The sequence below is a fragment of the Telmatherina bonti genome, assembly GCF_933228915.1.
Source record: "Telmatherina bonti genome assembly, chromosome: 4".
Taxonomy (NCBI): Eukaryota; Metazoa; Chordata; class Actinopteri; order Atheriniformes; family Telmatherinidae; genus Telmatherina; species Telmatherina bonti.
The window spans coordinates 13,667,879-13,689,000 of record NC_136622.1 but is presented as its reverse complement, the minus strand read 5'-3'; the positions used below and the strand labels follow the sequence as shown (position 1 = coordinate 13,689,000).

General features: G+C 36.2%; 1 protein-coding gene across 1 annotated transcript in view; it reads right to left on the bottom strand.

Moving 5' to 3' along the window:
• ctnnbl1 (catenin, beta like 1) overlaps positions 1-6,945 on the bottom strand; it is a 62,706-nt gene extending 55,761 nt beyond the window's left edge. Inside the window, exons 1-4 of the mRNA XM_079238440.1 lie at positions 6,814-6,945; positions 5,206-5,421; positions 918-1,024; positions 492-631 (exon numbers count right to left, since the gene is read on the bottom strand). Coding sequence (XP_079094566.1) covers positions 492-631; positions 918-1,024; positions 5,206-5,421; positions 6,814-6,843 — 493 coding nt within the window. The 5' untranslated portion in view covers positions 6,844-6,945. The remainder of the gene's footprint in view (positions 1-491; positions 632-917; positions 1,025-5,205; positions 5,422-6,813) is intronic.
• Positions 6,946-21,122: the final 14,177 nt, after the last annotated feature.

Below are 21,122 nucleotides of genomic sequence, written 5' to 3'. Positions count from 1 at the left end.
CCTGCTCTTCTTTCATGACAAAACCGGGCACCCACATTTCCCTTAAAGTTTGGTCATATGTTGGGGGAAGTTGTTGAGCGATGCATCCCTATTCACAGTGTCCTCTTTTATTTTTCCTCGAGTGTTTTAATCAGTTGAATACACAAGCTTATTATATTTTTCAAAAGTAAAAACTCAATAGTTTCAGTTGGCTTCAGCAAAACCCATGAAAATCTTAACTCTCAAATGGAACTGAAACCCAATTATTCCAGCTAAACATCTTTGTAGAAGATTTGGCGATTTCCTTTAAGTTCTGGCCATTGCAATTACCCAAACAGTGCCAGCAGAAAGTACTAGAAGATTTTCAGCCAAGATCCAATGCAGTATGCTAGTTACTATTTACAGAAAATATAACCGAGCTCAGTGAAATGGTGAATCACAGCACAGCTGTATGCCACAACAAAACAAGACTAAAGACAAATTTAGGATTTGTTTTCAAAGTGAAAGGATATCAGTGTTTTCATGACTAAGCAGGCCCAGCAGTGAGTGGACAGCGTTCAGCTCCACAAGTAGATGGTAGAGATCTGGCATTGTTGCGATCACATGCATTTCCTGAATGACGTCATTCAAATCCAGCTCCGACTCCATGAACCTGATTTAAAACAAAAAAAAAAAGCATTAAGGTACAATTAAACATACACATCTTTTTTCTGATATTTAATCACACCAACACATTTCTTTTTTTTTAGAATTAGTGTACTTTTTAAGTTATTCACAGAGGCACACCGCATACATCTACAAAAACTTTAAAAAGCTTCAGTAAGTCCAGAACATTCTACTTAATTGGCGTGCAGCATGTAACTTAGAAAATAGAAGTTCTAATGAACTCAGTTGGACGTATAAAATGAAACAATGTGCACCAAAAGTAATGGCCTTACTTCTCCGGGTTGTCTGGAAACTTAATCCTTAGTTCCTGGTTCTTGTACGACCTTTTCTCAAAGGTCAGGATCATTTTCTTCACCGAGCTCTCATCAACTGGCTCTGCCTGTTTGATTAGTGCAGGAGGTGAAGAGGATGGAGAGAATAATGTAAAAAGGGAGATAAAGGAAAGAGAGGAGGGCTTCTTCAAGCAGCTGTTGCAATAGCAAAGTGCCATGAGGGTGACTTTAATTATATGAGTGCAGAATATACGTTTTCTTCAACCAGTGGGACTCTGAGTACATTTCACCAAAAAGGGATTGGGTTTGACCTCCTGATGGTTTAAAAGCTGTAAAGTGCTGGACAGATAATGACCGGTTAGGACATTTCAACTGCCTGACACGACGGCACAGTGTAGCTCTTTACTCTAAGTGCCTCTTCACACAGTGAATATCTGAAAAGGCTGCAGTGTGGAATAATAAAAGCTAAATCACACAAGATTTTTCAGCTGCTGTTTGGTAACAGTGATACAAGGGATCGGACAGAACAGTTTTTACCATGGTTCTTTTACTATGTCTCAAGAACCGTTTCTATTGTTACATTAAGTCAGAAAGAGAGGAGAGTAGGGCTGGGTGATATATCAAATATATTCGATATATCGTGGCTAGTCCCCTGTGCGATATAGAAAATGCCTATATTCGTCATATTCGAGTATCCTGTTGTCACGCAGTTGTTTTTAGCTGTGGGCGGGGTTTTCTCCCTCCTCCTCGACTCTGCACCGCTTTGCACAGAGAGTTAAAGCAAGCGCACCTAGTTACGTACATAACGTGAGCTACGTGCTACGTCATGAGAGGCAGCGTGTAGCCACTGTTGCCCACTTGGCAACTTTCTCGCTAAATCTGGCGACTTTTTTTGTGAAAAGCGATTAGTGACAAATCTAGCGACTTTTACTGGAGTTATTGGAGACTTTCCTGGTGTTTTGGCGACTGACTTTAAAGCGCATATTGTAAAGTTATTGTTACGAACGAGAGTCTCTCCCCGTCCTAAAGCACTCAGTCGCTCCGGCTGCGGCTGCAGCCAGTCAGAGGAGCAGAGTGGACACCTGCACGACTCCACCTACAGTCACAATGAACAGCCACATCCGCCACTGACCCCGCTCTGGATTACAGAGTGGGACGTAAATTGCAAAGTTTTTCACGTCACGCAAAAATAATTAATTCTATTTGACTACATTCACAGCCTCTGTCACTTACACAAGCATATTTATCTAGCTCGTCATGTCTCTAGAAAGTACAGAAAGCAATAGGAATCAAATCCTGAATTAAAAGTTGGCTGAAGCCGTTTATTGGAGACGATACAAGGACATTCTGCCTGTATTATAAGACTGATTTCTACGCTAAACTCTGTGATTAAAAAAAAATACACGAAAACTTAAAAACCTATCCATAAAGCAAAGCCTTATAATAGTTCAACCCAAAGCAAGCTAAAACTAAAAGACTAAACTAAAAGTAAGAAAACTACACAAATAAAAAAAATAAATAAATAACGTATCTCTGTCAAAGTGTTTTTTTGGGTCACTGTGGCAGTCCCAAGCCCAGATACAGGAAGAGGGTTGAACATGCAGCTGGCTATTCCACAAAACATAACAATCCTTTGATTAAATTTGATATTTGATAATCTAACATTTAATAAAGCAGGACAAGGCTGATTTATACTATGTGGTTTTAATGGTATTCAAAATAATTTTTCAAAAGGATAGACTGTTTCAGTGGCAAAAAAGAAAAGAACAGAAGAAAAATAGTGCAGGATCCATCATCTGGCAGTGGTTTGGATACCGGAGAGAAGATGTTGACCAAACAACTGTCGTATGCAAAGTATGTCGCAAAAGTGTAGCCACAAAAGGTAGTAGTACCACAAATTTATTTCATCATTTGAAAAGTCCCCCCCTAGAGTATTTTCATACATTGCATTGATTACATCATGCAAAGTCACTTTATTTTGTTTTAAAATGACATGTTTGTGCCACTGCTTTAACTGTTCAATAAATGTGGTTTTGATCAATTTGCTTCGTTATAATTTCATCCTTTTGGCATGAATGTTTAAAATCAGCATATATTAATGCAGTATGAACAATTATGTTTTAATGTAGACACAAAATCATCTTACTGATGTGATTGCATGCACCAAAGCATTCATCCAAGGCGAAGGTAAATATCGAGATATATACCGTATATTGTGACATGCCATAAAAATATCAGGATATTACTAAAAGGTCATATCGCCCAGCCCTAGAGGAGAGGTGAAGTTTGCAGAGGAGATGTTTTTGTTTTGTGCACTACTGAAGTCAAGTCTTCTTCATTTTCATTCAAAAACTAAATGTTAACATTGCTTCTGCTAAAGGTTTCTGTTCAGGGATGTTATACAGATGTTTAATGTAGAAAGATTTGCTCAGTGTTGGCTGGATTGATAAAACCTAAATTTCCAATCACTGAACAACACTGGATCACAAATGTCATCACAAATCACTGATTTTCTCCTCAGGTTTTCATTCATTCATTCATTTATTATCCTAACCGCTTAGTCGCAGGGAAGCTTGTACAGATTCCCTGACACATGGTCTAGCATTATACTGTGAGACTGGATCTCACTAACTGTTATGCAGTTTTTTAATAATGTAAACAGACCAAGATTTCAACAGTACTAACCCCTGACATTTCCTTCAGCGAGATGAGCACGCCGTTTCAATGGAAACCACGAGGAACATAAATATTATTATAGACTAAAGCAACACACTTGCTGTTCAGATAGTACAATAGAACATTACTAACATTGTTTACACTGGTGGATTAACTCTAAATCTATGTACCTGTAATGGTTGTTTAATGTCAGAGCTTTGCATAAAGCTTTTTGCAGCATTATGCATTTAAAGATACTGTATAACTCAGGCACAAGAAAAAGCACCGAAATCACACGAATCAAGTGAATTTAGCTTACATAAATACATACACACAGATTTTTTTTCAGTCTGAAATTCATTATACAAAATAGCAAGAACAAACTTCTCTGTAAATGGACAAAAAAGTAACTTCTCTTCATCATCAACTCAAAGCATGTAGCCTCCCATGGAAAAGCCAGGGATTTTCTGCATTCTCTTTGCATATCTAAGGGCTCAGCAGTTTGGGAAATTAATATATTTCTACTGCTGGAATTAAGTAGTTATAACACTAACTTTTGATAAGGTTTATGCTGGAAATCCAAATCCATTGGAGCTGGGACGGCCCCACCACTACTTAGTTTGAGTGTTTGCAGGTGCCGTCTAATCAGCGGCATCAGCCACACCTTCAGACAGGTGTGCTCTGCCACCCTTTAAGAGTTTCACCAGCATGAGCTCACACTGTTTCCCAGGCTTGGGCTGGGGTTCTATGCAGATGTGGCAACTCATGGTTTGATTAGGTTACATATACATTTCCATCCATCCATGCACCACCTGCATCCTTCATCACTGACATAGACTTCAACCAGCTTTACTTATTTTTCTTTAATGTCATTTATTTTAGCATGGAATCACTTTGTGCCCGTCTCCCTTTTTATTGCAGTCTTTGAGCTGGGCTGTAACAGCACAAAATTATATTCAATCTACATTTATGGTTAAATTAGAAACATTTATGGCTGATAACTGCAAGGTTGTCACCCATCAATCAAGCACCAAGGCTTTTTTTTTTTTGTCAAACACTAGTATAACCCGCTCGAGGATTATGTATTCACTTAAGTTACCTTGTTAATATAGCCAGAAAGCAACTAATAATAACTCATTTTTATTTTAGTTCAGCATAACCCATTAATTTTGCTTTGTAGTGCACCCCAAGTAATATGAACGTATAAACACAAGGAGTCCATGATGACTAATCAGTTTCTATTTTTTTCACCATCAGAGACCTTAGCAATTACAGTATTAAATGATGCCCATGTGTACACACACACACACACACACACACACACACACACACACACACACACACACACACACACACACACACACCAGCCAGTTATTGAAAACTTCAACACCTATTTAAATAAGCTGCTGTCTTAACTCTTCGAATTCAAAGGGCAAATACAATTTTAAAGGACACTGTAAAATGGAACAAAACAATGCACATAAATGAAAGAAAACATATTGGCAATGTTGTAACATTTCCTTTTCTTTCATTCATTTTAAGATATTTTATTTTCAAATACAGACTAAAGACTAATTTTAAGAAAAGGATATCGAGCAAAAAACAAAAATGCTATATATGAGATTTCACTCACCTCTGGTTCTTCTTCATCTTGGTCCATCAGTTTGTCTAAGATCACCTTTTTGTCCTCAGTCAGCTCTTCAGTCTCCCTCATCTCAGCAACTCTTTCTAATCCTGCTTCCCGGTATCTGGCTTGTTCTCTAGCACTCAGACCTTTCTGCTGCTTCCCTCCTCTGGAGTCGTCCTCTCCTCCATCTTCCTCCCTGGGACGCTTTGCTCCTTTATCAGGCTGAAAGAGACGATATAAATGTAAAAAATAAGGTCAGTCTGCAAGAGTAAGAATAAAGCATATACAAAGTATTAAAACATTAAAATTTATAAAAATGAGAAAAGTTTGTTTCTGTTTTAGTTATAAAACATATAGCCCGCTTAACATTTCACACACATTAACTTGACCGTACTGATTATCATAAATGTATCAGTCATAAGCAACTACTGTATGAACTTGTTTCCTACTGAACTAGTGTTTCCTCTGCCAAACATTTTCCAAGTTTTCTTAATGATTCTGTAGAGCTCATCAGCCATATAATGTTATACATTACAATTTGGAAACCAAGATTCTGATAATTTGGAGAATTTGTCAGGAACACAAAACCACACTCATAAACAAGAAGCTAAAAAGCTATCTACGGTAAATCTACCAAAACATTACAGTATGGCCCTAAGTTTGCCTTCCACACATAAAAAGCACTAAGTGCACTACAAACTAAAGAGCAAAGCAATGGTGGGAAAAATGTTTATAAAAGCCACAATAATTATCAGTTCCACAAGTTCACAAAAACTTTGAGAGGTTTGATTGAGACAATAATACAGCAAGGCAGTAAGTGTGCATGTGTTTGAATTCCATTAGCAAGGCATTTCTGCTATCAAACTTAAAATTAGGATAAATTTATTCATAAACTTTGCATTCTGTGATACATAGAAGAGGTCTTGCTTTGCATTTCTTTTTATTCACAGTATATCAATATCTTCGTTTTCTATTCAAGTACACATATTGATTAATTTGTTTTATAATTAGCTTTTATCAGTGTTCCTCTTATTGCTTAATCACCACTAAACTGTCACTGATCATCTGAATTAATTTCAACATTTGAAAAATCTGCTTATGAATTTAGTGTCAGATGCCTAGTTAACACCAATACGCAGAATTGCATAGTTTGTTTGTTTTATTTTACATATTTATAGACATTAACATAATATATTTGAGTCATTATGTCTGCAGAATTAATAAATGATATATAAACACTTTGTAAAACAGATTAAAGTGAATATAAGTAGCATTACGTGAATCTCATTGACTTTGTTTTCCACTTTCAACATCAGTATTTTTAGCAGCTAGCACGCTATCAGAGTTTTTCATTGATAAAGAAGGAATATTTAGTTCGTTGGATAAGCACGCGCTAGATGATCAATATGCAGCCAGCAAATTGATGAACCAAACCTATAAAATGAAATAACGGGGCAAAACTTGAGCCTGTCCTTTAAAACTCATTTATAACTTCCAGCAGGAGAAATTTATGCAACAAAATGAATGAGATAACTTCCAAGTTATCTCCGTCAGGCTTCCGTTACATGAATAGTAATTTAATAATAATAATAATAATAATATAAATATATATACCTGATAGTTCAGAAGCTCTCCCACATCCATTTGTCCAGGTTACAAGTCGACACAGTGTTACAATTCTGTGTAGAAAAATAAGCTTTCCTATTAGCTGCTCAGTTGACAACAAGCTAACCGGACACACATGCGTGCCGTAAAGTAGACGTTGTCGTAGCTTACATGTTGTCGTAAACTTTGATCCCGCCAGTAGAGCTGAAAGCTGAAAGAATAGACATCATATATATCATCATATATATGATAGACATCATATATATGATGATATATATGATGTCTATGCTTTCAGCTCTCTACATAGACATCATATATATCATCATATATACAGTTGTGCTCATATGTATTCATACCCTTTCATTAAAGAAAAGGCTGAATTTACAACAGTCACTCAAATAACTGGAGACTTAAAAAAGGAACAATAACTAAAAATTTGCAAAAATATCCTTTAGTAAGATAAGACACTGGTTTTTTTTTTTTCTCTTTTAATTAAGTTGAAGAAAGAATGTCCTGGACAAATTAGAACACTTTTCTGTTGAACAGTGGGACAAAATACCCGTCAACAGGCGCAGAAGTCTGACTGAGAGGAACAGAAAACACCTGACTGTAGCGGAAACATTAAAGGATTGTTCAACAAAATATTAGTTTATGAGTGATGTAATATATAAGCTGTTTTTTTTTTCTGCAATGAAAGGGTATGAATAAATATGAGCACAACTGTATGATGTCTATAGCTGAAAGCTGATGTTTTTAGTTTATGCCTGCCGACAATAAATATATTGAATCTGTACATTAAGCTGTTTTCCCCTTTACTTAGCGCATTTTGAAATGTTTATCTCTAGTATAAAAAAAAGCATGGTACAAATCAAATTTGAGATTTTAAATAAGTTATTTTAAAAAGTGGAATTACTTAAACTGTGCTATAAATATTGTTGTCTGTGTTGCAGCACATTAGGTAACAGAACACAAGTAGGCAGGAAGTAAGATAAAAATGACAGATGTTAATGTTTACTTGACTGTATAATGTTTTTGAAAATGTCAATCTATAGCAGTCAGTTTTGCTTCAAGTAAAGCCTCCATGAGTGGAGGTCTCAAAACCTCTGATTTGCACTTATGATCTGCTTCTTATAGGGTTTTGAGCCACCTCTCACTCCTTTGTCCTGCCAGTTAGAGGAGCAAATTTGGCATACCCTAAAGTTTTGTCTCGGTTTTCCTTTTGTAAGAGAGTTTCTTATTTACAGCCATCCTTCCAAGAAGACCTGATGAGTGCATCTTTCAGGCTCTTTACCACAGCATTTAAAGCCTCTTAGAACAACTTTTTGGCTTCCACCTTAGGGGTGGAGAATTGAATTGAAAAAATAAAAAAAATCCAGATATTTTGCTTCACAATTTTGAAATTGATATTTTTGTTTAAAAAATTCTTTTTTTTTTTTCAAATAAATAAAAATAATTGTCTATACATTTTTCTTTGTCATATTTATCTTTTTTACTTGTATTATAGCAACAGAATGATGGACTGGCTACTGTGTTGTTTTTTCCTAATAGAAATAAAAAAAAAAATTTAAAAAAAAGTTTTGTAGATATTGTAATTTAAATCAAATCAGCCCTAAAATTGGCATCTTTTGTTACTTAAATGTAATGATTGTAAATCGAAAATGTGTTTGAATCAAGAATCAATTCTGAATTGAATTGTCACTCCAAAAATCGGAATTGAATTGAATTGTGAGTTGTTGTTAGATTCACATCCCTATTCCACCTGTCCTGTTTTCTAAATTATTTTGAGGAAACGCTGCCCACCTAGCCAAAGATGCCAAGTTTTTTGAGCAATTACGTTATGCTTGTCAAGATGTGTGAAAGCTATGGGAACAATTAATGTTAATTTGGAGCCATGGACTTTAAGACGTATTTGTTTAAAAAAGAAGAAAAGAAAAAAAGCTCCCTTGCTGAGTTATCTATTATGACACAACATGGCTTATTTCTCTAGTTAGATGTTGTTTTTGATTGTATCACAGGTCAGTGTCAAGAACTAGGTACACAAGTAAAGTAAAAAAGAAACTGATGAGACACACAGGAGAAAGGACTGGACAGGTAGAAACAAACAAATAAATTAACAAAACTTTGAAAGACATTCAAAATATTATACAATTCAAAGATAACAAAAAATGTTGGAAACAAATATAAAAACCTGAAGGAACAAATAAAACTGTATATCTATACACCAGTGTAAAGTTAATTATGTTCAGTTTTATCTATAAAATTATCATAAATAGACTTTTGGTGGTTTGTTACTTGAAACTGTCGTGTAAATTTGACTTTAATAATCACCGGAGTATGAGATATTTGTCTTTGGGGGTTTTATTAAAACAGCTGCAGCTGTGAGAAGACGTTCACAATGTAAGATAGAGACCACCGTCTGACTAACAAAAGGTTCTGACTAACTTTTTACCAGTTCTCCTGGTGGGAGGAGGAAAGGTTTAAAAGAAACATTCAGTTTTACAGGAAACACAGTATGGCAGATCAAACAGTCAGTCAAAACTTAGTTATTAGTGCAACTTAAATTACAGCCTCATCCTGGATCCTTTAAAGAGCCCTCATCTAGTACTCTGGAACATGTTTCATTTAGCAATCTCCAGGGAAACAAGGTTAAAGTAAATTCCAACAAACATTCACCCAGAATAGTTACCTGATGGTCAGAGTAAATCTGAGTTCATATAGACTTCACTTAAAGTTGCAGCTGAATCACACAGAAATAAAAAAGTATTGTTATCATTCATTATACTGAAACATTCTGAAAACACACACATATGTAAAATTCCCATTACAATACTTTTATTATTAGTATTCAAATCAATATTATAAATCATTCATTGTACTGAAACCTACTGAAACATATGTAAAATTCCTGTTACAATACTTTCATTATTAGTATTCAAATCAACATTATAAATCATTCATTATACTGAAACCTACTGAAAACACACATAAGTAAAATTCCCGTTCATTATCAGAATTCAAATCAACACAGCCGTACATACATTTCAGATTTCTTTTATTAGATGCACACATAACTGCAAAATTTGATGTCATCTTGAAATGTGAATTAATCTTCTTTCGGCAGATGAAATATTTCAGCAGATCAACAGTAATCAGTTAGTTTGTTCACCACTGGTCATACATTGTAACCCCCCCACCCCCTTTCCTAATGATAAATAAAATCAGTAATCACTGTTTCCATGTCAGGCCACACACATGAAATCCTGATCCTATGAGCTAAGTCGCCCTTATTCATTTTATACACCTGACTTTTGTACTTTTCCAGGCAGGCAGAAAATCACCCTATAAATGAGCATCACTGGGAAATGTATGAGAGCCGCATGCTGTAGACGCCTCTGTTTCCATTCTAGTCTCTGGCCAGTGATCTATGACAATAGAGCAATAGAAACAACACTGAAAAGGAAGGCCACTGCCATGCAGTCAAGCTTGACGTGCTGCCTCACAAGGGGAAAGTACTTGAATAAATGGAAAAGACAGAAACACGGTGAAAGCAAATAAAATGGAGCAATTGGGGTGAAAAGATGAATTTATCAAGAAGTCTCTGAAATACAGCAAAAAAAATGCAAATGCATGCAAAGCCCTGAAAGCAAAAAGAACTGTTTTAAGAGATCGCTACCATGATAACTAAGAAGCAGGGAATGTAAAACAGATTCTCTAAAAACTTTTATTGTAAATGTGCATTTTTTAATCAATAAGATCTAATTACCATTATGAAAAAGAAGTTTGGTATCAGCAGATGTTCACTCAAGAAAACTAGATGGTGTAAAGGGTCATCTTATCATCGTGTCCTGGTGTGTATCTCTTGCTGTCATATTTCAGCTGTAATTGTTTATTACGACTCCTTTTTTAAATTTTATTTCATTTTATTTTATTATTATTTATTCTTTTAATATGACCATAATCGATGAGAGAGGGTCTGTAAAATATATCAATGAGATTTAATGAGATTGTAAGATATGTTTTTTTAAACAAAGAAAAAGATAAAATAGACAATAAAAGAATGTGAGTGAACATACATTTGACACTTGAAAGAAAAAAAACCCCTATTAATGTGGTCATTTAAGCTCAAACTGCTCAACTCTGTTTTCAGCATATTGTTGAAATATTAATTTATTTGTCCTCTTTTGCAGCACCATAACTGCATGTAAACAGTCATGTTTACTTAAATACAGAAAGGTGTTAGGTGATGTTGGAGATGATTAGTCTGTATTTGACTTCAAGTTGCAAACCTCAAAATGGAGCATGTTTGTAAAGGATGCAGTCTTCGGTTTGGCTGAAGTTTATTTGGTTTATTCATTCATTCATTTTCTGAATCCGATTAAGGGTCGTGGGGGAGCTGGAGCAGCAGCCTTCGGGTGAGAGGGTGCACCCGGACAGGTCACTAGTCCATCACAGGGCCAACACAAAGACAAACAACCACTCACACTCACTCCTATGGGCAATTTACAGTAACCAATCAACCTAGCATGCATGTCTTTGCACAGTGAGAGGAAGCCTGAGTACCCAGAGAGAACCCACACATACAAAGGGAGAACATACAAACTCCACACAGAAAGACCAACAGTCGAGCCTCCCCCTAGCTGAGGATCGAACCAGTGACTTTCTTGCTGTGAGGCCACCCTAATTTAGTATATATTTCCCATAAATGTACTACGCCACAGAAGAAAGATAAACCACGACTTGAAAATTCTTATCAGTTTTCATTGTGAGATAAATGGAATTATGATCACTGATATTGTTCTCACTCCTCTTTTATATTGGGTCAAATCTCAAATCTTTACTGTCAGAAATTCCAACATGGTTTGTTGAGAGTTTGTCCAGAGTGCCAGTGTGTAAAAAAAGAAGAATCCTATCCCAGTTCATTTGGCCTTGTTTCACCTCCTAAACAAATGATTTAGAGATGACGTTCATCTGGTGGAAACACCGCTAAAGACCTCTGTAACTATTGCTTTACTGCCACTGTGTGCAGGAAATCCTCATGTATTGATCTGCTGGCGTTAGATTTTTTCCTCTGACTCATGTGTTTTGAATATGATTGATTTGGTTTTCCAGAAGGCATCAGAGAGTCAGGTGCTAGAGTACTACTCTGTTGTGCTTTAGACTGTTCTGACACACAGACAGACCACCTGTGTTGTGAACCTTTCACTGCCATGGCTTCTTTCTAGTACAATAATGTTATCATCAACAATGCAGACACTTTGAGACATGGCTAAGTTTAAAAAAAAAAAAAAAAGAGGTAAACCATGGCTACAATTTTTAGGACACGTGAGGAAGCTGACAAAGGCTGGAAGTATAATCTGCATGCTGATTCACCGGAATGATACAACTAAAAGAAATCAGACATTTTGAATGGTATAGTTCACATGGTCAGTGACATTGTAATCTTTTATTTAACCTCTTTGATTTTTAAATGCTTCTCAGTCCTCAAACACCCCATATATTTTCAGGTATACACACAAGAAAAAGATCAGATCAAACAGTCATAATGCTGTTTTTTTTTTCCAGAATATTGTGACGGCCTGGCTTAACTATGTTTTTCTTTTGTTCGTAGGTAGGTTAGCTATGGGCGGTTCCAGTCATCAGAGCATCTGGCTGTAGCGCACCTGCCTATAAAAGGCTGTGAGCTGTTTTGCTCTCCCTCTCTCAACCCACAGCTTGGTTTGTTCAGACACTGACTTGCAACCACTTTACACCACTGATTTCCACGTTTACACACTGCATTCATATACTTTGAGTTATTTCTTTAAATAAATACATCTGTGTGTATTTACAGCGTGGTCTTCCCTCATTGTTGTAAGACTTTCTCTGTGTTGTAGCAAACAATCCTTGAGGCTAAAGGCACACAGTTGGCTAGTAAAGCTGCACCTGATTACCAGGCAGGCAGAGGCAACTCTGTACAACAGGAGACCACACACTTTTCTTGTCACTTCCACCCCTGCTTGCCCTCAGATCAGCTCTCCTCTCCAGGTAAGTAGGACTGCCTTTCTGCTGAGCCTGGTCACAGCTGCTGCCTATTGGTGATCAGGACCAGTGGCACTCGAAAAGGCAGTCCTGCTCTTTGCACATTTTGCATCATAATAGCAGGGATCCGATTGAAAGTTTATATTGAAAGAAAATAAATAAATTAAAAAAAGTTCAATTTAAGTATATTTGCATGTTTAAAGTTTAATGGACAAGTTTACATACCAGCCCTCAGTTGTAACCTATTGTACCAAAAAGTAAAAAGATTTTTTTTTCTTGTTGTTTTTGCAGCACCATATTGATCCAGTCGATGAAAGATCTAAAAGCTTTTTTACACAACTGTCTGCCTAATGACATCATGTCATCATCTCCCTGCAGAATTATTCTGGGGCTACGCTGCAGGGTCATTTCACAACTGTACCCCATTGCCTTTGAAACAATACAGTATAATTTTGCTCAAGCTGTGAAGGCTGTTGGCAGTAAATCACAGGCTTAGTCTTGTTGTTTATGTCAGCAGAAACCAATATCAGTGTGCTCAAAATTTAGTGTGGCATTGTTGTTTTCAAAGGGAACAGAACTAAAGAAAGATGATGGCGGTAAATTAGTCTTATCTTTTTCCACTCGTTCAGACAAGTGACTTATCTTCTCTCTCTGTCTCATTGCTGAAGTTCTTCCAAACCATGTCCTTCTGTTCACAAAATCAAGATAAAAAACATTTCATCAAATACCACTGTTTAAAATCAAGTATGAAGAACATATTCCCTAATTCTGAAGCAAATTGACCACAGCAGTAAAAAAAAAACAAAAAAAAACAGTTTTTACTCCTGTTAGGTAAGGACAGCAAACAGAGAATACAACTTAAACTCACATTCAAGGTTATTTATACCACACATTTAAAAGCAACATGCGTTGCAAAGTGTTTTATAAAGTCTAAAAACAAACAAAAAAATCATTAAATATAAGTATAAAAAAGATAAATATATAAGTCTTTTAAAGTATACAAATATAACACGTCAGTTGCTTTGGATGAAAGCGTCAGCTAAAAGACTGTGGACCAGAAAAGAATATAAAAAAAAGTAAGAATACAAACATAAGATGGAACCACAGAACTGGGACAGAATAAAATAAACATTAAAAGCAAATAAAACAAATAGACGTCCTGCTCTGCTCAGACTGAACACTAAGGAGAAGAGCTGTGATGCAACACACACTGAATCCATCACTGAATTCAGCTGCAACATTCAGTGATGGAGTCAAAGGGTGCAAACCCCCTGAAGGTATGGATACTGACTGCGATGGATCATAGCTGCTGAATGTGGTATTGTGATGGATATTTTTTGGCACACTTTGGTACCTTAGTAGCACTTGAGCATCATTTAAACATCAAAGTCCACCTGGCTATTGCTGCTGATATTGTCGATCACCAGTGAACCCATCTCACTGTAAAAAAAAAAAAAAAGAAAAAAAAAAGAAAAGAAAAAAAAGAATATTGTATGAAAAAAAAACTTTGCTGGTTTCCTTTTACTTTTTTTGTTCCAACACCTTGTCGAACATATGGAGTGCAGGATTAAGGCAGCTCTGAAGGACCTGATAAAGTGCTAGTGAGTGTATTATGAGACGATAGTTTTCAAGATAGAATTAAAGACTCTCATCAACATTAAAGACTTGCTTGCAGCTTTCATTTATATGCATTTATCATGATATGTGGTTTTAGTTTGACATGCTTTTGTGGAATAATTTAAAAATATCTTTCCTGTCAAGTGCAAAGGAAACATTGAAAACACAGCTGTGGTTCCCACACACAGATTTGAAAGGCTATTTGGGTTTCCAGAAGTGACAGCTTGGGTGTTACCCTAAGCACCAACTGGTTCGTTTCAGAAAACCATCTGCAAAGAAAAGAGCTTGCAGTAACTAAAAATAATTGAGAAAAATATCACCACCTCCACCAAACTTCAGTGAAATAACTAAAATCTTTCAAAATTGCTGACTTTTGACTGTTTGAAGATGCTCTACACAACTTTTTTTGTGACCATGTCTAATACAGCTCCCATCTTGCATCCTTTCAGAAAAAGTCAGTCTGACTAGACTCATATCTTATCTCTTTTTCCATCTTTTTCTTGCTTTCTTTTCTTTTCCTTCTCCAACAATGTCCTCCTGTGTTTCTTTGTTGAATCAGCCACTGATTGTATTAAAAACAGCCAGTGTTGTGCTGTAATAAGCACCCCAGCAGTGAAGACTACCCCACTAAGACGCTGTATTCATTATCAAACTGACTGAACATCAAAAGATGAAGGTAACCAAGATCTTCAACACTCTTGAGAATCTTCTTAGCCTGTTCACACTGATAAGGAAAAAACAACAACATGAGATTTAACACTTTTTAATGAAAAGAATGTTTAGATCGTATATCTGTCTGTACTTTAGCAATATCCATCAAAATCAGCACAACAGTCACTTATCATGTCTGCAGTTATCATGTCAGAAATATGCAGATTCACTGTTATTAACATGACCAACAAAATGAGCCACAATCTCATTTTTTTAATGTTGTAAAAAAAGTGCGACTTTTTTTACAACTGGAAACTGAGTTCTAAACTTACTCAGTTTCCAGTAAAGAAGTTAGCTGATCTGCACTTTAACATTTTGGCTACAACCGGCCTGAAACCCATCAAAATGGACAACCTCACAACTTCATGGACAAGATGAAGATAACTTGAAGAAAAAAAAAAAAACACTGGTGACTTTTTAACTGGTTGCCATTAGATGAATTGATGGGGTTCAGTGAAATACAGATAAAGCCGATACAGAAAAGGAAAATATCAGGGAATGTTATGTCCTGAAGCTGAGCTCAGTAGAAAGTGGGTCATGCAACAAGAAACAAAACTAAATTCTGTATACAGCTTTGGAATACAGGATCACTGTTTCAGACAATCTATTTAATGAGGTTCCAGGGTGTATTTGAACATCTGATGGTGTGTTTGGCCATTCATGCACTGTTATTGTACACACACAGTAATAAAGTGTATAAAACATACTAAGTGTGTTGCAGGGGGAAGAGCAGATTAGAGAAAAGGTATTTTAAATGTGATGATATATGACGTCCTGTATAAAGTCACACATCCTTAAACCTTCAGCAAAGAGCAGTGTTTGCTCCGAGAAAAGGTTTTCGGCTGTGGAAAAGCCGTCACTGAAAAACTGGGTTTATTCCTGCTCATTTGAGGATTTTTTGGATACCATTGCTTTTATGCTTTAAGATAAAGTTATTCCATATGACTGAAGAATTATTTATTTTGTTGGTTTGTTTTGTGTTTTTAAAAATGGAGAACAAATTTAAATCCTATTTAGCTTACCTCTCCATTGCCAGCCCGGTGGGATGGCTGGAGGGTGCTGCTTTGCCGGTTGTTACATGAAAGAGAAACAAAGAAAAGGAAAAAGAGATAAAGGAAAAAAAAAAAAAACAAGAAGAGACACACTTGATAGGAAAATGTTTGTAGGTACAGTGTAGGAGGAGAGAAACAGAGAGAGAGGAGGGAGAACAAGACATAGAGGAGGTGTAGAGTGGCAGGCAGAGATAGAGAGCGGAAAAGCAAATTAATTTTATCTCTATTATGAATACGATGGCTGTGGTGGTGGCCCACGCCTTTGGGTGATAGCAAACTAGGGAAAGCTAATCAGGAGAGCCTGCACACATGAAATGGCACAAAGAAACACACACACACACACACGGAGACTAAAACACTGTCCTCTGCTGATGGAAAAGTCTATAAAAGAGAATTCAGAACAAGATGTGAAACAAAAACTCCCAAGCGAAGCTGATAGTGATGGGAATATTTTAGCTGGATTAGTAGCTCCTTAAAGGCCTGAAAATTAATTTAATTAATTAATTTTCACACCCCTGCGTATTGCAAGTGAAAGCCCCGTTTAAAGTGACAGAGTCACAGACTGCTCCCTCTTTCTCTCACTGACTGGAAGTCTCTTCACGGTTTCTCTCGGCACTTATCTAGTTTCTACTGGATGTTCCAGCCCAGCACCTGCCCATAAATAAGGAGGAATCAATGGATGGATGTCCCTATGGCTGCAGATGAGATACAAATGAGCCCAAACTACATATGTTGGTGTTGGCAGGTCTATTGCAAACATTTCAGATGTTCAACTAACCTCTGATACATGAGACCAGTACAGATGGTTTTAATTTAAATAATGTGTTTGAAACTGTAATAACTAAACTAATAATAACTATACTATTAATGTAGTAATTACATTATGCAATTAATGTAGTATTTTTCATTTATCATCAGTGACAAGTTATGTAGCAGTTTAGTTAAAGGTTGGGCAGTAATATACGTGCAAGGGATTTTATATGCTCTAAAAATGATCAGATGTGTGAATGAAGTATAGAACTGCAGGTTTCACCACTTCTTATGAGCATTTTGAAGTGAGCGCAGATGAGGTTCCTTTAACTCTCTACCAAGATGGAGGTGGTTTCCACAAGATGCTTCCCAAAATGAACTAAAAAAGTCCCACCTTCCCATTAAGTTCAAATAGGAATAGTTAATTTTACGATTGCAAGTTCTAGAGAGTGTAAGTGTGGGAAATCTTTACAGGAATATCTAAAAATGGAAGGTGATTTAATAGATTTATGGCATTCAGGGCAAACATGACGTTAAATGAACACTGCTAACATTAGCAACTAGATAAGGTTGCAAAACAACCAGTTTGCTGCAGAGTTAGCAGGTTTTTGCTATCTGCATGACAGCAGGTGGAATCTGAAGTCGAGATAACAGGTGGATTAGCCATGCTGTTTCCATCAGCTTGGGAGAAGAAAGAGAAAACCTGGACATATTTTTGGCCGACACATGAATTATGCAAGCTCACAGCCAGGCACAATGGGGAACATTAATAACACTGGGTAAGACAGTTTTGTTTGGACCACTTCAGTACCTTTTTTTAATCTGTTGTTACATAGATCGAATTTGGCAATTATGGATTTTACACTTGTCCCAGCTGTTAAACAAAATCCAACCAGTTCTTTAAAGTCCAAGTCCCAGTCTCTCTTGGTTTGAACAGGTTTCTTTTAATCCATTAAGACCTCTTCTCCATTGTTTCATTAAATGTAGCAGAAACTAGCACAGTTTCTCCAGGGTATTTTTTGAAGCTCTACTACATGGTAGGATTATATAGGTTAATAAATGAAGTATTTACAAATTCATATTCATTAAGCACTGTATAACTTCTGCATTTCACTTAGCTGTTTGTCACACACAAACAGCCTTTCGAAATCCCTGCATTCATAATTTCACCCTTAAACTGTAAGTACAAGTGAGGCTTGAAAAATCAAATCTGTCATTATCTCACATTTTCAATGAATTATTCACAACACTCAAGAAATCCCTCTGGATGAACCCCTTCATCACTCCTCCTGAGCACTCCTGCGGAGGATCAAGTCCCTGAAGCTTTGCTTGCCTCAAACAACATTTCAAACACACAAATTCACTTCCATTCACAATTACATGGGCGACACAATAAGTTGTACACACCATCCTTTTCCAGCGAGATGCTCTTTATCTTTCCCTCACACGCATTTCCACGCATTTAATCCCATTCGCACCATTCAGACATCTGATAGAGGGATTAGCTGTTTAGAAAATTGTTCAATACACACCAGTGCTCTCCTACATGAAATCTCAGCTTTGGGTTTGAAGATTAATTTGCTAGTTGGAGAGAGGAGAAATCTGACTTTTTGTGGAAGGAACCCTTTCCTATCCACTGACTGCCAGGACACCTTCAGTTGTGAACGTCCTCGAAGTATTTGGGAAATCCCTATCATATGATAGACGGAAAACAAGTAATGAAAAACAAGCTAATAGATATTTATGGAACCTATTTAGTGTCATTGATGGAAAATTGTTTTAGTCCATGGATTACAGGCGCAAAGGAATGAGTGAATTTACTTGTGATTGCGAAAATTTGTGTCTGTAGCATGCATTTAATGATGTAATGACCTAACCGAGCTGACCAACAAATAAAGAGATACGCCATCAATAGCAGCTTCATCACTTTATTGTCTTCAAAAAACTAAAAAATCCTGAAAAGTAATGGTCTGCATCTGTGTTAACCTTGGGGAACACACACATCCTACTCAAAGAACCCAAGATATTAAAGAACAGCACAGTCGGTTGTCATGATATCCTTCACATTCTTGCAATTGAGCACAATGTCATAATAAATAAGAGGCATTAATTCAGAGGCTTAATGTGCATGGTTTGAAACTACGATGATAAGCAGAAGTTGTTTGAACATTAGCAATATAAGGTCTCTACTTAATTATCTCATTCCTGTTAATGCCTGGCCAATGCTTTGTGATACATGGCCACACAATAACATCTGATTCCAATGCATGAGTGACCCGAGGCCACATAGGTAACATTTCTTCTGTCACCAGATGAGCTATGAAGGTATCAAATGTCCTGACTAGTTGAAGATTCAATTGTTTCTTAAGAATGCTGTTGAGCATTACAGTGAACAAGGAATATCATGATGGAAACCTGCTGCATTTATACTGTGTACAGATCAGGAAACATATATGTGTGCACATACACACACACATGTATATAAATACAAACATACATACATGTATATATACATACATATATATATATATATATATATATATATATATATATATATATATATATATATATATATATATATATATATATATATATATATATAGTATATATACATGTATGTATGTTTGTATTTATATATGTGTATATATATATATATATATATATATATATATATATATATATATATATATATATATATATATATATATATATATATATACACAGGTAGGAAAATACATATTTTTGACTGAAGTGAATAACTATCAATGAACACAATGCCATCTGCAAGAATAATTTCTAAAGGCAAGGCAAGTTTATTTATACAACCCAGTTAAAAAAACAGGGTGATAAAAAGTGCTTTACAGGGGCAATAAAATATAAGAAGCATAATTTATAATTAAAACATAAAAGCAAGGATAAGAAAATAGCATTAAAGCTGGGGTAGGTAATGTTGGGGAGCTAGCAAGATTTGAAAATGGCGGCCTGTCTTAGCTCCTCCCCCTCTGGTTTTGCCCCTCACGTGATCCAAGGATTTTTTTATTCGCAGTTTTTTCCACCACCAATTTTCTCTTTCTGGGCTGTTTAGCGGGAGGAGGCAAATAAACTGAGCCGGGTTGGGGAAATCTTTCCTACATTTTCCCAGCCATGTTTGCCTTCCGAGTTTCTTCATTACTTTGTGTTTTCATCCTAACACTCCATTTATGTGCAGGGTGTGGCTACTAGGTATGCACTGCGGAAGGAGGAGAACCAGGAGAAGAAGCTTACAAAATATAGGAAATGAACAACTTTAATTTGGACTGAACGTTTTGACAGAATTACAGTAAACTGAGGGGTCTAACTATTTCTTATTGTTCATGATTACAAAATGTATTAGAACGAGGAACCACTTCACCCAGAATAAAAAACAAAATGTCTGACTAAAATGTCTCAAGATTACCTACCCTAGCTTTAAATAAAATAAATTCAAAATAGCTTTGAATAATAATGACTGAAATGCAGCAGAGGACAGGTGTTTAACCCGAATTTAAGTAAACGGAGTGTTTCAGCTGATCTGAGACTTTCTGGGAGTTTGTTCCAGACATGAGAAGCATAGAAGCTGAATGCCGCTTCTCCATTTCTCATTTTGACTCTGGGGACTGATAAAAAAAAAAAATAAATAAATAAAATAAAAAAATCCTACTTTGTCCATTTTTTTTCCATGTTTTAGTATTTACCCTTTTTTTTCAGTAGCTGTAGTCCCTGTGATGAACTGGCGACTCGTTCAGGTTGTACCCTGCCTCTGGCCCAATAATTGCTGGGATAGATTGCAGCTTCCTGCCACCCTGAATTAGACTAAGTGGTTAAGAAAATTCATTGATGGATGGAAACCTTGATGTATATTTATGTTTTAAGCCTGAAGTGCTTTTAAGCGTGAAGAGCTTGTGTGGTAGCAAGGCAAGTTGTTTTTTAAAAAAGCGATTTACAAGGTATGAGGTTTTCCAAATTAAAGTGTGTTTGGCCTGTGAATGTAAATACTGATCCATCAGCAGTACTTCTCTTAGCCTTAACTTTTTGCTCACAGTGGGTCAACAGAAGCTTCAGTTGAGTGAATGAAACACATGTGAGAGATTAGCAGGGGCACTGAGTTAACAGCTGGGATGCTTAAGTAAGAAATGAGACATTTGTGTTTAT